The 14344-nt window shown below is 34.1% G+C and overlaps 1 protein-coding gene across 1 annotated transcript; it reads left to right on the top strand.

Moving 5' to 3' along the window:
* The first annotated feature begins 507 nt into the window (after positions 1-507).
* HNF4G (hepatocyte nuclear factor 4 gamma) lies at positions 508-13559 on the top strand. Its single transcript, XM_026037400.1, has 9 exons — positions 508-670; positions 2613-2707; positions 4393-4499; positions 7865-8020; positions 9905-9992; positions 11528-11680; positions 11872-12108; positions 12581-12703; positions 13105-13559. The coding sequence occupies exons 1-9, from the start codon at positions 525-527 to the stop codon at positions 13221-13223; spliced, it is 1224 nt and encodes a 407-aa protein (XP_025893185.1). The 5' UTR covers positions 508-524; the 3' UTR covers positions 13224-13559.
* The last annotated feature ends 785 nt before the right edge of the window (positions 13560-14344 follow it).

The following is a 14344-nucleotide window of genomic DNA, read 5'->3' as shown; positions in this document are numbered from 1 at the left end:
GAAGTCTACATCAATTTTCCTTTGGAAAATACATTCAAGTAAATAACAATAAGATGGTCTTGTTAACATGATTTTTTTTTTCACAAGCTGTAGCAATGGAAACATTCTTTTATTTTTTCCTTTTGAAATAAAAAAGTGCTTGGTTGAGGTAGGCGTTTGAATCATTGTATGATAGTTGCCAGGTATTGTCACTTGTTGGCAGATTTGATTTACACGGGCTTGGACAGCTCACCAGGTAACAGTCCTTTCTGCCAAAGTTCCTCTTCATGTTAGTAACAACCTATGTTTGACTATACGTGCAGAGTTTTAATTTTTAACACCCTTTCAGTCTGAAACATAGATATTTGTTGCTGTGGGCTTCATAAATGGGTCTAGCCAGCCAGTACACATTTGAAAGAGAAAAGCCTAGGGGAAAAAAAAAAAAAAAAGCCTGTAGATTAATTATAGTGTGGTTTTTGAAAGTATTACCCATCTACATATGTTGTTCTTGTCTCTCCTCAGATAATTCGGGAGAAGCTCTCAACATGAATGCTGCTGACAATGGGGTCAGTAGTCTCTGTGCAATATGTGGAGACAGAGCAACCGGCAAACATTACGGTGCTTCCAGTTGTGATGGGTGCAAGGGATTCTTTAGACGCAGTATACGGAAAAGTCATGTTTATACATGCAGGTATTTAAAAAGTTCATCAAAGGCACTAAACTAATTTAAGCAAAAATCACTTTCATACTTTTCCACAGATTTTTTCATAAATACATAGGGATAATTACAGCATTTTCTTAAAGGGTTCTATTCAACACCTTTTCTAAAACATGTGGTTCATGGTTTGTTCTCATAATTTGGAAACAYTTCCTCTCATTTAAGGCTACTGAAGTGGATTCTGTAAGATTCTATAATTATAACTGTATTCTCTGGAATCTCTATTTAATCATAGATGCTTCTAAAGGCTACATTTTAAATTAATATTTATTGTCATACAGGAATCAGATTATTTGCTTTTATTTGCTTTGTATATTATTATAAAGTATATATWTTTTTTCTTTTTTATATTATTATTTGCTTGTCTCCTTTTATTTTTCACCTATATGACCTATACACAAGCCAAAAGTAGCTGCTAGGAATTAAATTAGAATCAAAGCAGTACTTTTTGAAAATTGATTTTTAGATCTTAATACTAGAAGTTAGGCATAGTTTGCTATGAACTATATTTGGGTTTTCTTTGATAGAACCAGAACGATTATAAAAGGAAAGATCCTCTGGTGTGTTTTACAGGGAAAATACGCTAATGTTACATTTGCCAGATGCCTGTTGATATCATTACACTGATGTCATTACATCACAGAAGACTTGTTTATACTTAATTGTTTTCTAACCATTTCTTTATGCTATTTTTCCTTATGAAGACACTTTTTGAAAAGGAAGTCTGACATTCTAAGACTCCTGATTTAAAAACTATAATCCTCACAGCTTTTGCCTTTGAGGAGGGAAGCTCCTTTGCTCCTTTTAGAGAACATTTCCTCCTCCCAATCCATCAGTTTTAATAGCCATCTGAWCATACCTGAATATGTGTCTGCCCGAATTGTCACAGTGCAGGTCAGTGTGCAGTGTTCAGGGCAATTGCTTCATACATGTATAAAGTCCATAAGATGTTAGTTTTAAAYCATGCATAAAATACATGCAGAATATATACAGAACTGTGAATTTAGATGGATTAATAAAATAAATCTTCTTGTGAGAATGCCTTTTTGCTAGAAATGTTTTTTGCTACACTCTTCCTTGGTTACTCAATGTTCTTATACTTCATAAAAACTCTTGTAAGTATGTCCCTTACAAATATAGCTTAGATGACATAACTTTAAGCACGCATGACAGAGGCTCTGTAAGTGAATCCAGAGGAGCTTTGAAAAATGCGAATGGATGTATTTATTCATTCAAAGACCTAAAAAATGCACTAAGGGCAAAAGCAAATGGAGAGAATGGGGGAGATGTGTCATACATATTCCCCTGATGTGCACCTGTATGTGTGCATGAGAGCTTGGGTAGGTTTGATTCAAAGCTTTTTTTTTTTTTTTTTTTTTTTTTTTCCCCCCCCTGAGCTGGAATAAGCAGGTTTTCTTGCAGTGTCATGCTCTGTGTATTGTTAGCTAATCTTCCCACTTTCTGTTTAGGTTATCATCTTAATGATATAACATGTTCATTGGCTCCTCCTACAGTAAGCAAACATTTCCAATTAAAGGCGCTAGTTTCCTAGCTAAAGGCTTCTCAGTGCTGTTTAACTAGTGACACRTAATTTTCATATACTGTCCTACCTTTTGCTGTTAGTAGCTTTTCCTCTTTTACTTTTTTTTCCTATTAAATATTTCTCTCTGCAGCTGGATGCTGGTATATCTCATGGGTAAACGGAGGTTTAAATGATATATACCACTCCAGATTTTTTTCACATATTTTCCTGAAATTAGGAGGTATGAAGATATGAAACACCTCTCAAGAACAAATAATAAGAATAAAGCAAAAAGGATGTAATTATTCTGACAGGCCATATTGGTTTACTCTTCATAATCAGGGTACTGTTACACAGATGCTTTATTCATTTACTGTTTCTTGTCTCTGATAGATTCAATCGGCAATGTGTTGTTGACAAGGACAAAAGGAATCAATGCAGATACTGTCGTTTAAAAAAGTGTTTTCGAGCAGGAATGAAAAAAGAAGGTAATAAAGTCATTTATTATTTGATATAACAAGATAAATAATCTTAATGAGTCTTAAAATTTAATAAAATTTCTAAAAAAAAAGTAGAATAGTTCAATRAAAAAGTCTGTTTTATTGCCTTCAYGAAGAAACTGTTTTACTGATATAAAACATGCTTCTTTTAGTTTTCAAATGAGTAAGCTGTCTTAAAACTTGCGTATTATCAAACTGAGGGCTTTGAAGTGAACTTGCATCTGTTTAATCCATTAAGGGTGAAATGTTGTTGTCCACAGCAGCCCTCAAACTTCTGCGAAAAGCAGAGCTTCATAGACTTTAAAACACTGTAATTACAGAAAAAAACTTGAGTTCAGAAAACCTGGAACACCTGGAAAAGTGATCTAGTCTAGGACCCTGTTCAAAGCCAGCCTGATTTCTTAGTCCAATCAGGTTGCTTATGCTGCCATCTTGTCCATTTCAGACTGTCTCTAAGAAAGAAAATCTCACAGCCTGTCAGCCACCTGTTCCAGTGTCTAAATACTGTCACAATAAGTATTTTTTTTACTTAAAAGTTAATTGGAATTCCTTCAGTGAGCAAATTTGGCAAAAGCTCTGAGACTCRAATATGAAATATTTCTGGAATGAAATTGCATTGTCTAGATAAATTCTGAGAACTGTTCATTGCATAGAGTTTCTTTTTTGTTGTTTTTTTGTTTTGTTTTGTTTCATTTTTGCTATGAATCTCAAATTCTGGAATACAAAATGTTTCTCACAAAATAAAAAAATATCTCTTTGGAAATAAAGCTATTACACTCAAAAGATGATGAGATTCCTTTCACAATAATGAGATTTTGATCAGTGCAATTCTAATTCTGTGTTCCTTTTTTTTTTTTTTTTTTTCCCCTTCTCTGGGTTATGGTTTTAGTAAAATCTGAATGATAGTTTTATTTGTATTTTTTCCTTGAATTAAAGCCTACCTTGAAGCTTTATAACCCTTCCCTGTGCTGATTAAAAATTCCTTATACACAGTATTTTCAAACATAATTTAATTTTTGGACCCAGAAAGGAAAAAAATTACTTCTCTGGGTCTTTTTTGATTTTTTTTTTTTACTTGGTTAATGTTCTATAAACAAGCTTGTAATAGAGTGTCCCTGAGGACTGTATGAAATTGCAAATTAGAATTAAAAATGATTTTAGGAGTGGATTAAGTTAACTATTCATTCTTGTTTCCATGTTTCTCACAAAAAAAAAAAAAAAAAAAAAAAAANAGAGAGAGCTTTCAGAATTTCTCTGCCAAAGGCATTTTGTCAGTGGTGGTGTTGTACCTCTTGACCCATTCAGAAGTCTAGAGATTTATATTTCTACCATAAAATAATATTTAAAGTGGCTAGAACCGCAAAACGTTAGATTATGGTCAAGTTCAAAGGAAGAAAGACAAGGTTTTACTATATTAAAGCCAGTCCACAAAAGTGTTGATACATCAATATCCACATCTATAATTAGTTTTTCATAGTTTTACAGGTAAACATTGCCATATGGATAAAGATCATAAATATCTATTGTTACTCCTTTATATTACTCAGGTAGAAACAGGAGGCCTTTCTTGAATGTCATACCTTTAGTTTTCTATAGTTACATATTAAGCATCTGAAATGATATAGTGTGGCATTGTCTCCAAGTCAGTAAATTAGAAAATTTTTCTTTTTCAGCTGTACAAAATGAACGGGACAGGATAAGTACAAGAAGAAACACTTTTGATGGCTGCAACATTCCCTCTATTAGCACACTGTCGCAAGCTGAGACACTGTCCCGTCAGGTACTGAGATCTATCACAACAGACTTTTTTTTTTTTTTTTTTTAAGTTAAATACTTTTCCTTTTTTCCTTGTATTATTAATAAGTATTGAAATTGCCTGTGCATTTTTTTTTCTTTCAAAATGCACCCAATGCCTTCTTCACAGTGACAGAATGAGTAATAGAATGCATTTCTAAAACAAAGTCAATTCTAGTTTTGTCTGGGACAATATGTCCTAGGCGCCTTCTTTAATAAACCTTTATAATCTTACTGCTTTTAAATCAGTTGCTCTCTCAGGCAGCTGATGGCACCTATCTATTCCTTGAAGCTGAGTATTCCATGAAACATTAGGAAAGATAGTCCAAAGTCATTACTTTTCAAAGAGGTGTAGACACTCATTTCCTTACATTCTTTTGAAAATCCTATTTTTAATATCCTTTGGCATTATAAATAGGGCAAACAGAAGTAGTCCAACTGCAGTGTATTCACATTTCACTTTTACATTTTCTTTCTCATACGAACTCAATCTTTTTTTCTTTCCTTTCCCCTGTTCAATCAATTGATGAACAGACAGTCTCCAGTCCTTTTTCTGCAACTCAGATAAATAATGGTTATTGATTCTGCATTCTTGCACCTCTTGCTAACTTACTTAGAATTTAACTGACCCCTTTATGATTTCTTGCTGACTGATTTACAAACCCCAAAATGTTTTGTAATATTTCGTTTTGTCGGCCTTTCTCCTGGGGTGGAACTGTCTCTAAAAGAATTGATACAGGAATTACTGGGTGATATTTTGTGACACATATTATATGTCAGGGCTGCCTAGATGATGATAATGTTCCTTCCTACCTTTCAGACCTATAGAGAATCTATTTTTACCTCCTTAGTAATTCTTTGAACTTGCTTATTGCACTTTTTTATTTTATGTTACCCCCTAAATCATCTCCAGCTGACATATGCACTTCAGGAGTAAGAGCTTTCTTAAACAGAATCACTTCCGCATTCTTTCCTGCCACAAAGATCTTTTCAGCCAATTCAGATCACCTAGCATATAGGAAAGGCTTTATACTGATTATTTGTTTCTATTGTAGTAGGAGAGAATTGTTCTCCATATGCCAAGCAAATATTAAGGTATTCTCTTGGTTTCAAAGACCAAGAGGTGCCATTAACAAGATGGAAAAGTATTGTCTTAAAGTTCTGTTTTTCCTTTGTCAGTAGGCCTGTAGTCTATGTTTAGTCATAACTAAACTTGGAGAGAGACTTGGAGGAGATGAGTAGCCATGTTCTTCAGGTGTGAAAAATAAGAGAGAAAAGGTCTAATGTTTTAAACTTTCATATGGAAATATAGAAAATAGATGATTTTGTCCCCGAAGACACTTACAGGAATAAGTTGTCTGAGTACGTCTAATACATACTGAMGAAAGGTTTCTAGGATTGCACATTCTGGAATCATGCAGGAGCAAAAAGGTGTGTCACTGATGCTCTCAGAACAATAGGGGTATTACACAATAGTGTTACAGTATAACGTTCATCAAGGCAATGATTTCTATGATGCACTCAAGGAAAGATAGGCAGGCTTAAACAGTATAGAAAAGGGAAGAGGAATGTCCATAGTCTCATCTCCTTGTGTAGTGATGCAGCCCTAGGAATTCATCATGAACTCTGTCAGAGAAACCCAATGAAATTCCCAGAAAAAGCTCACCAAGGAATTTCAGAGCAAAGACCATAATTTGTCCTATAAGATAAAATTTATAAAGACACATAGCTTTAATTCAAATATATGAATAAATTAATGATGGAGAATACATTAAGTTCATATATTAGTAATTGTAATGATTACATAAGCAGGCCACTCTTTGTCATCTGGAAATAACTGGAAATCTGGAAATAAGAGCCTTGTACTATCAGAACCACCTCTCTGTGTAGGTGCTTTTGAATTTTGATCTAGACTCTTACTCTTCTGTGAAAAAGTGAAACATATTGTATTTCTTTGCTCTCTTTCTATATTGCAGGTTTTCTAGACTAAATCATTCTAGTAGCATTTATCAGAATTATATTCAAATTTTTCCTTTTTTTTTTTTTTTTTTTTTTTAATATATGTATATGCCAAAAATGATCTCATGATTATAGCAGGGATTTACAAATGCTTTGTCTACAAAGAGATGATTTCTCTAATCTTTTCCTATAAAATAACCTTTTCATGCGTGTGAGGACTGCCAAGCTTCCTTACTCACCTGGAAGCTAATGTTCAACTGGTTAACAGTCATTAATATCTACTTTTTTTCAGTGTTTTAGGCTATTGAATTACTTAGAAAGCATTGAGCTTTAGTTCAGTGAAGTTCACACAAAGATAATGGGATTTCACCATGGATTCCAGTTGGGGGATTTACCATGTATCTGTAGGTGAGGAGGATCTGGTAGGAATTAGCCTATCAACAATGCAGAAATTTGAGGAGACTCTATACTGGAAGATCAAATAGACTTTTTTGGATGCTCAAGCTATAGTGCTCAAGCTTCTAAGGAAGATTTATTAAAAAAAATAGGATGAAATTAATTTTCACCTGTGTAGGTGTGTTTTTTTTTTTTTTATTTTTCCCCTGATGTGATAGGGGAAGGACCTATCTAACGATAATGTGACCTCCTCTTCTCAGACCTGGTTTTATCTTAAGTTGCATTGCCTGTCTGGTTTAATAAAAAGTCTGGTATTTTTCCTTTACTTGAAAACTCATTAAGAATTTGAGGATTTGGCTTAGCGATTATATTAAAATGTACTAGCTTCAGGCCTGGAAGAATGCAGAGTTCGCATTTCGTAGAACTGGTGTCCCGATGCACACTCACATCCACAGCATTCCCTGAAACATCTYTGGCTTCAGTCTATATTGTTGCTTCACCACTACACACCATTCTTCTCTCAGCATTTAAAAGCCCCTATTTTAACTTCTTAAGTTACATAAACTTAGGTTTTCACCAAAAGACTATACTTCCCCTTTCCCTTCCCTTAACTTTATTACAAGCCCCTAGGAGACCTTTCTAAAGTGAGGCAAATATTAGCCATTTTAAAAGAAAAAGCAAATAAACAAACAAAAAATACTTCTGGCCTATTCATTCCTGCCCYTAAACAGTGAGGACTTTGGATTCTTTAAAGATAATATCTTGCAATGGAAGATTTTATAATTCGTAAAAACTATTCTAAGCATAATTTAAAATGCATTGATAAAAATGAGAAATAAAAAATGTATATCTGGAATAATGATATATGTGGTCAAGAAATTTTCCAATAGTTTGCACAATTACTGGTGTGATTTTTTTTTAAAGGCACTGTTAACCAGTGAAAATGCAATTACATGAAATTTAACACTCTTTATTTTTCTCTTTCAATATGCCCAGATCTCAGTCTCCAGTCCTGGTGCTAGCACTGACATAAATGTTAAGAAAATTGCTGGAATTAGTGATGTCTGTGAATCCATGAAGCAACAACTTTTGGTACTTGTGGAATGGGCTAAATATATTCCAGGCTTCTGTGAATTGCCATTGGATGATCAGGTATAACAAACCCATGAAAGAACTATAATTACAATTCTGTTATTCTGTTTAAATAGAAATATTTAAAATTATGTGTGTACACTCATATTTTTATTAGATCAAATAGTACTGGGTGTTAGGCCCCCCTTCTTAAAACAATTTTGAGCTAGGACCACTGCACAAAAGGAAAAGTCATCAAAATGGACCTATCCTATTAAAAAAAGAGAAAAGAAGCAAGTCTTTTGGAAACCAGATTGTCTTTCTTTGCCATTATGTTTTCTGTATCTTTCTGTATCTTTCTGGGAAACAGAAATATAAAAGTAGAGTCAAAAATAAAAGGAAAAAAGAAAAAAAAAGAAGCCTCTAAAAATAACATMTTTTTTCCAACCTTGAAAAACATTTATTTCATTTTCACCTTTAATTACAATGTTTTAGTCAACATGTTATTTAATTTGAAGCATGTTTTTTGTACTTGCAAAAATAAAAGCCATTTGAATCTTGAGCAAATGCCAACATGTATATTGATGGCAATCTATAGTGAATAATCTTTCTTATAATATAATGCACTAAAATTATATTATATATAACAAGTACATAGAAAGAAAAATCACCTAACCTTAAAAATTCTTAAGGATTTTTATGACAGAGGTCTGACATATCACCACTTCTGTTATACACCAAATGTTCACAGGCTTTCACAGTAAATCATAGCGAGTCATTCAGAACCTCTGTCTTGGTGTTGCAGTAAGCAGTTCTGTCACGAGCCAGCTGGGCAGAAGGTTAATTCATGGCTGCGAATCTCCTGATTCGGGTCCTCTGAAATCTTTTTTCACCTTGAAAATGGCTCTATTAAATGGCATTGTGCAATTTCTCCTCTTGGTCTCTCCAGTCTGTCATTTTTTAACAGAGCCTCACAAAGAAGGTTGGATTACCCTTGGTTTTGAGACTCAAGCTGAGATCATTCACTCTTATACTTTTCAAGAATACAGAGRTGTTTCAGACCACAGGAAACCCTCTCAAATTGGGATCTTGATGATGGCTTTCTAGATYCACAGAATATAGGAAATGTGCTGAAACGCAGGATAGCAGAACAAGTTAAAAATCTATTGTTCATATAGAAGAAATACTACTTGATCTTGCATGTCTGGTTTCAAAAAAAATCAGCAAAAGCAAGCAGTAAATATTGCAATTTCTATTTCTTAAGCTGGTGTGAAGTAATGGGAAAAKGATCATATCTCATGAAAAAACAAGTTAGTTTCTGTATTCTTTAAAGAAAAACATATATATATAATATATATTTCAACTTAGAAAGACAATAAGTAACAATTTAGGCTGAAAGGCATATCAAAATTGTAATTAGAGAGTGCTTGTGAGGAAATATTTCCAAACTTAAGCACCTTAGAAAACCTGATACAAGCAGAACTTTTGTGTTTGTGATAAATTCTTTCTAATTATGCATTTAGCTATCCAATAGATGATTTGGTTTTGAGCAAATGATTCCTGACCTAGAAATCACCTAGTTTACAAACCATAGAGCAAGCCAAAGTAGATAAAATTATTAAGAGTCTACTAAGATTATTGAAAGGTCTTAAMACATCATGGAATCACAGAACAGTTTAGAAATTTAGGGAATTCAAGTAGAACCAAAGAGAAGTACATGTAAATATTGTATTTATTGAGAAATGTTTTGCAAAGCTGTGAGCTTGAAGTCTAGACCAAATCCTAGAATTGATGAAGTCTGACAATTTAGTTTTATAGTGTTATTAATACAGTGTTACAAAGAAAAGTTTTTTGCATTCACTTGTGTTATTCACTATATATACACTGTCATATACATTCTCATTTCTCTTGTCCCTTTTGGAACTTAGTGCTTTATCCTCTAATGAGTGTGCTGTTTTTTCTAAGGTTGCCCTGTTAAGAGCGCATGCTGGGGAGCACCTGTTACTTGGAGCAGCAAAAAGGTCCATGGGGTATAAGGACATTTTACTTTTAGGTAAATATTGGTTTTAACTAGTAATAGAGATAGTATATTATACTAGCAACCATGTAATTATGTGAGAGAGACAACTGTTCTGACATAATCAAAGCAATGCAGTCTATGGCTGCTAAATGGTTATTAATGACATCATGTCATGCACTTTGTTACATTAAAAGCAGGTGGACAGTTACTTGTGAATTAAAAACACAAAATGTTCAAAGTTTTTCATAGAAAAAGCTACAGCCAAGAGGGATCTTGGCAAAATGTCACCTTACATTAGGATCTTTCCTGGCATCTTCATCTCATAAAAAATAAGTAAGAAACCTTTATTTAAGAGAGGAAGAACCAACCTGTGGCTCATATGATGAGCTCCCTCTCAGTGAAAAATGTTCATTCATTTGACTTTTTCCCCAAAGCTCTTCTGACATTGACACAGAAGATGCTACAGGCAGAAACAATGTTCAGATACAGTTCCTAGTAACTCTTTTYCCCAAGGGTCTTTTCCTTCCCGCCTTTTCAGTCACCATCTAGTCACCATGTAACCAACACAGAGGCCTTTGAGATATGCCCATTCATGGTGCTGCAATGTGTCGCACAGGCCAGAAGGCAGACAGTCTTGGTCACTGAAATGATTCTTTTGTTAGATTACAGACTGAGAGCATGCCAGTTCATGGAAGGGGTTATCATCACATGTTGGATGCATGTTTTCCATTTTCTTACACAAGAGAGATGCAGAAATACGAGATGTACGCTTTTGCACATAGTAACATGATGAATGTTTCTCCAGTTACCTGTTAGAGCTGTCTGACAGTCTAAATACACCCCAAAAAATGTTTTCAGTAAACATATGCAGCACTTTGGCACTTTTGTGAGAAAGTGTGTGGGTCTTACTAGACAGGATCTTGGATGCAAACCAAGACTAGGCAGAGTATGGACTCCGCCTATATTTTTCATTTATGTTGTGATACACAAAGGTAGATTCTCTCCTGCTTGTTCTACCTCCTTTTCAGGTCTGCCTTTCCATAGYTCTGAATCACCTTGAATTTACCTTTACACATACCATATGAGGGAAACAAACTGCTTGCTCTCAAGATGCTACTTGCATTAGCAGTCTTTTCAACTTTCACCTTCAACACTCCTGACTCCTTTTCTAAAAGAAGGTTTCTTTGTACATTGACAGATTCTGGTCAGTCACCCTATAATATACCATTTTTTTATACGGGAAGAAAAAAATAAAATAAGTTTAATGACAACTTTTTATGTATACATGAAGGCCTACTTCTACTATGTTTATGCCTCAGTTCTGGGAACTAATCAGGACATGGTAACGTATTCACATGCATAGATTATTTTGAAGAGGAGAGCTTTATTTTGCCCATAAACTGTATTGTCAAAATAACAGTTTCATATAGTAGGAAGGAAAGTTATTGMAGGAAAGAAAAGTAATGTTCATAAATTTGATTGTGCAAACTCAAATGTGCTTATAAAAAATTTACATCTAAATGTTTATGAGTTATCAATACTACATGCTGGTACTTTTTTTCTCCAAGGTAACAATTACATAATCCATCGCAACAGTTCTGAAGTAGAGATCAGCCGAGTGGCAAATCGGATTCTAGATGAACTAGTTCGACCCTTCCAGGAAATTCAAATAGATGACAATGAGTACGCTTGCTTGAAAGCAATTGTATTTTTTGATCCAGGTACATATTTCAAAATATCTCTCAGAATTAATTTACATATTTACAGTGAAAATAATGAATGTTGAAGTAGCATTTCTCTCACTGTCTAGCTGGATGAAAAAAAAAAAAAAAAAGAGGAAAAAAAAAAGCCTTAAGATTATCCTCTCAAACMATAACCTGCTTTGAAGTAAAGCCTTTCTCATTTTTTTAAGATGCAAAAGGCCTGAGCAATCCAGTCAAGATTAAGAACATGCGGTTCCAAGTCCAGATCAGTTTAGAGGATTATATCAATGACCGCCAGTATGATTCCCGAGGAAGGTTTGGAGAACTTCTGCTTCTACTACCTACACTCCAGAGCATCACTTGGCAAATGATTGAGCAAATACAACTGGTCAAGCTATTTGGAATTGTTAAAATTGACAGTTTGCTTCAGGAAATGTTACTGGGAGGTAAGTTAATATTTTAAATTTATCATATTTTGTTGAATTCACTTCCTTGGGGAACTRAGGGAATTGTGTAAGCATTTCATCCAATGAACAGTGATTGAGATTTGGAGTCAAATAATTGTGGGCTATAGTCCTCTAGCCTTACCTAGTCTTTGCTCATTGTTTACTCACTCTTACATGCTCAAATTGTATTTCTCAGGCACTGCTGGTTATCTAGACATAGAATTCCCTAGGCAGACTGAAGAATACACACAAATATTTCATGAAATTCCATATTAATGCAGTCAAAGCAGTGAAAATAAACAGAGTACTTAATATGGTTGAAGTCTGGTTAAATTGTTTAATGAATACCCAGAGGCAATTATTCAAATTACCAATCAAAATATTTGCTCTACAGAAATGTAATTACTACAGTATAATTTGCTAACAACAACATGCTCTTCTGAATTGATATGTGCTTGTGTTATTTTTGTAGGTACTTCTAATGATGCCAGTCATATACATCATCCAGTACATCCTCACCTAGCACAGGATCCATTAACTGGCCAAACTGTCCTCATAAGTTCAATGTCTGCTCCTGTACATGCAGAACAGATTTGTAAGTAATTGCAAGTTAGCATTATGTCATAACATTTCACTATTACATTTAAAAACATTAATTAAAATGGTGGCCTGTCAATGCTAGTAGAGTTATTTCACTGTCATTCTTAGTATTAAAATAATTGTGCACTAAAAACATATGCATATAAACAGTACTAAACAAGAAGCTTGGCTTGAATTTCATCTAGTTTTAAAAGTTGTCACCATTCTAATTCTTTTTTTTTTTTTTTTTTCCTATGTACATCTTTTAATAAACCAAAAATTCTGGTCATTAAAATGAGATATCTACCTAACATGTCAAGTGTAAAAGAACCTAGTATAGGGGCAATAACATGTATATGTGCATGTGGATTAGACAAGAATATAAAAATTCATAATTGTCTCTGAATTCTTTTTCAGCAACTCCAGAAACTCCATTACCTTCCCCTCCTCAGGGCTCTGGACAAGAGTACAAAATGTCTACGAATCAGGCCTCAGTCATTGCACAACAATCTATTTTGAAACAAAAACCATTGTGATAAGGTTTCACACTCTCTCTCTGTCCCCGTTCCATCCTTTTTATGCACTAGATAAATTTTTAGGACACTTGCACATTTAATATCTCAGGATACCAAAGGAGATTATTCCCTCAGCAGCCACTACTGTGGGTATTTCTTGTGACGTTTCTTTCATGATTCAGGAACTACTAATCTTCTCACTGCAACATACAATTGTAACTATGGGTAATGCAGTCTGAGAAACATGTGTAGAACTGGATATTATTTTTAGATCTTTTTTAACTGCAGATTCATTTTTTTTATTTCTTGTTTTAGTTGTCATCTTAATATTATTGTTTTAGATGTGTATATAATTTTTTTTTTCATTGTGACTGAACTGGTTAGTGCTTGTTTAGCTGTGAATAGTAGATATGAAAAAGTGGTTTAATCAAACACAAGCCAAGATTCCATAAATAATGAAATAATGTATTAAGTAAAAAGCAGAAAATGTTTAATGGACAGAAATATCAAAATCATTTTTAAAATCCTAATATGAAAGAACTGTGTTCTTCAACTGAATTTTGTGTGTTGATGACAATTCTCCTATCCTTACTTATGTTTGAGTGAATCAAAGGGCCTACTATGTGCAAATATAGTTGAGGCTTTGCAAACACAAATATGCCTGTGTTGTTAGCCAATTAAACAGTGCGAAGATATGGGTGCAGAAACTAGCAGATTAGCATTTATACTGCTACATTTTGGGCATGCTTTATGAATTAGGCCAGTCCAGGGATACTTTTCACTAGGCACTTTGGACACGGCTACCTTTCTTTTGGGGCTCGCAGAGTATAACACTATGAATATGTTCAGACCATGCCACTTGACTTCAGGGCTGGAGAGTGAACTTTTCATTATGTAATTTGCTAGTATAAATGTAGTGATCGTCTTTCTTTGTCTAACAGGCATGGCGAATGCAGGCAGAGCAGTTAATAGTTATGCAGGTAATACATGTCTGGAGAGATATGGCTCACTAACTGGGCTAGCAAACACACAGAAGTCTAGCTCCATATGTTCATGGTTTGAGGCACTGTATTTAAAGCCAGAAGACAGCCAGCATGAATTAATTAGTTGCTGGTTTTCAAACTCCTACAGTTTTCAGAAGC

This window comes from Nothoprocta perdicaria, unplaced genomic scaffold, assembly GCF_003342845.1.
Source record: "Nothoprocta perdicaria isolate Ctin4 unplaced genomic scaffold, notPer1 scaffold_198, whole genome shotgun sequence".
NCBI lineage: Eukaryota > Metazoa > Chordata > Aves > Tinamiformes > Tinamidae > Nothoprocta > Nothoprocta perdicaria.
The sequence above is the reverse complement of the archived record's forward strand: the minus strand, read 5'-3'. Positions and strand labels throughout refer to the sequence as shown.

What these genes read in the sequence shown, in the direction of transcription:
- HNF4G (XM_026037400.1), top strand. Translation starts at nt 525, where the DNA reads ATGAATGCTGCTGACAATGGGGTCAGTAGTCTCTGTGCAATATGTGGA. An exon ending in CTGAGACACTGTCCCGTCAG is followed by an intron (nt 4,500 to 7,864) that starts GTACTGAGATCT and finishes CAATATGCCCAG; the next exon opens with ATCTCAGTCTCCAGTCCTGG. An exon ending in AATTGTATTTTTTGATCCAG is followed by an intron (nt 11,681 to 11,871) that starts GTACATATTTCA and finishes CATTTTTTTAAG; the next exon opens with ATGCAAAAGGCCTGAGCAAT.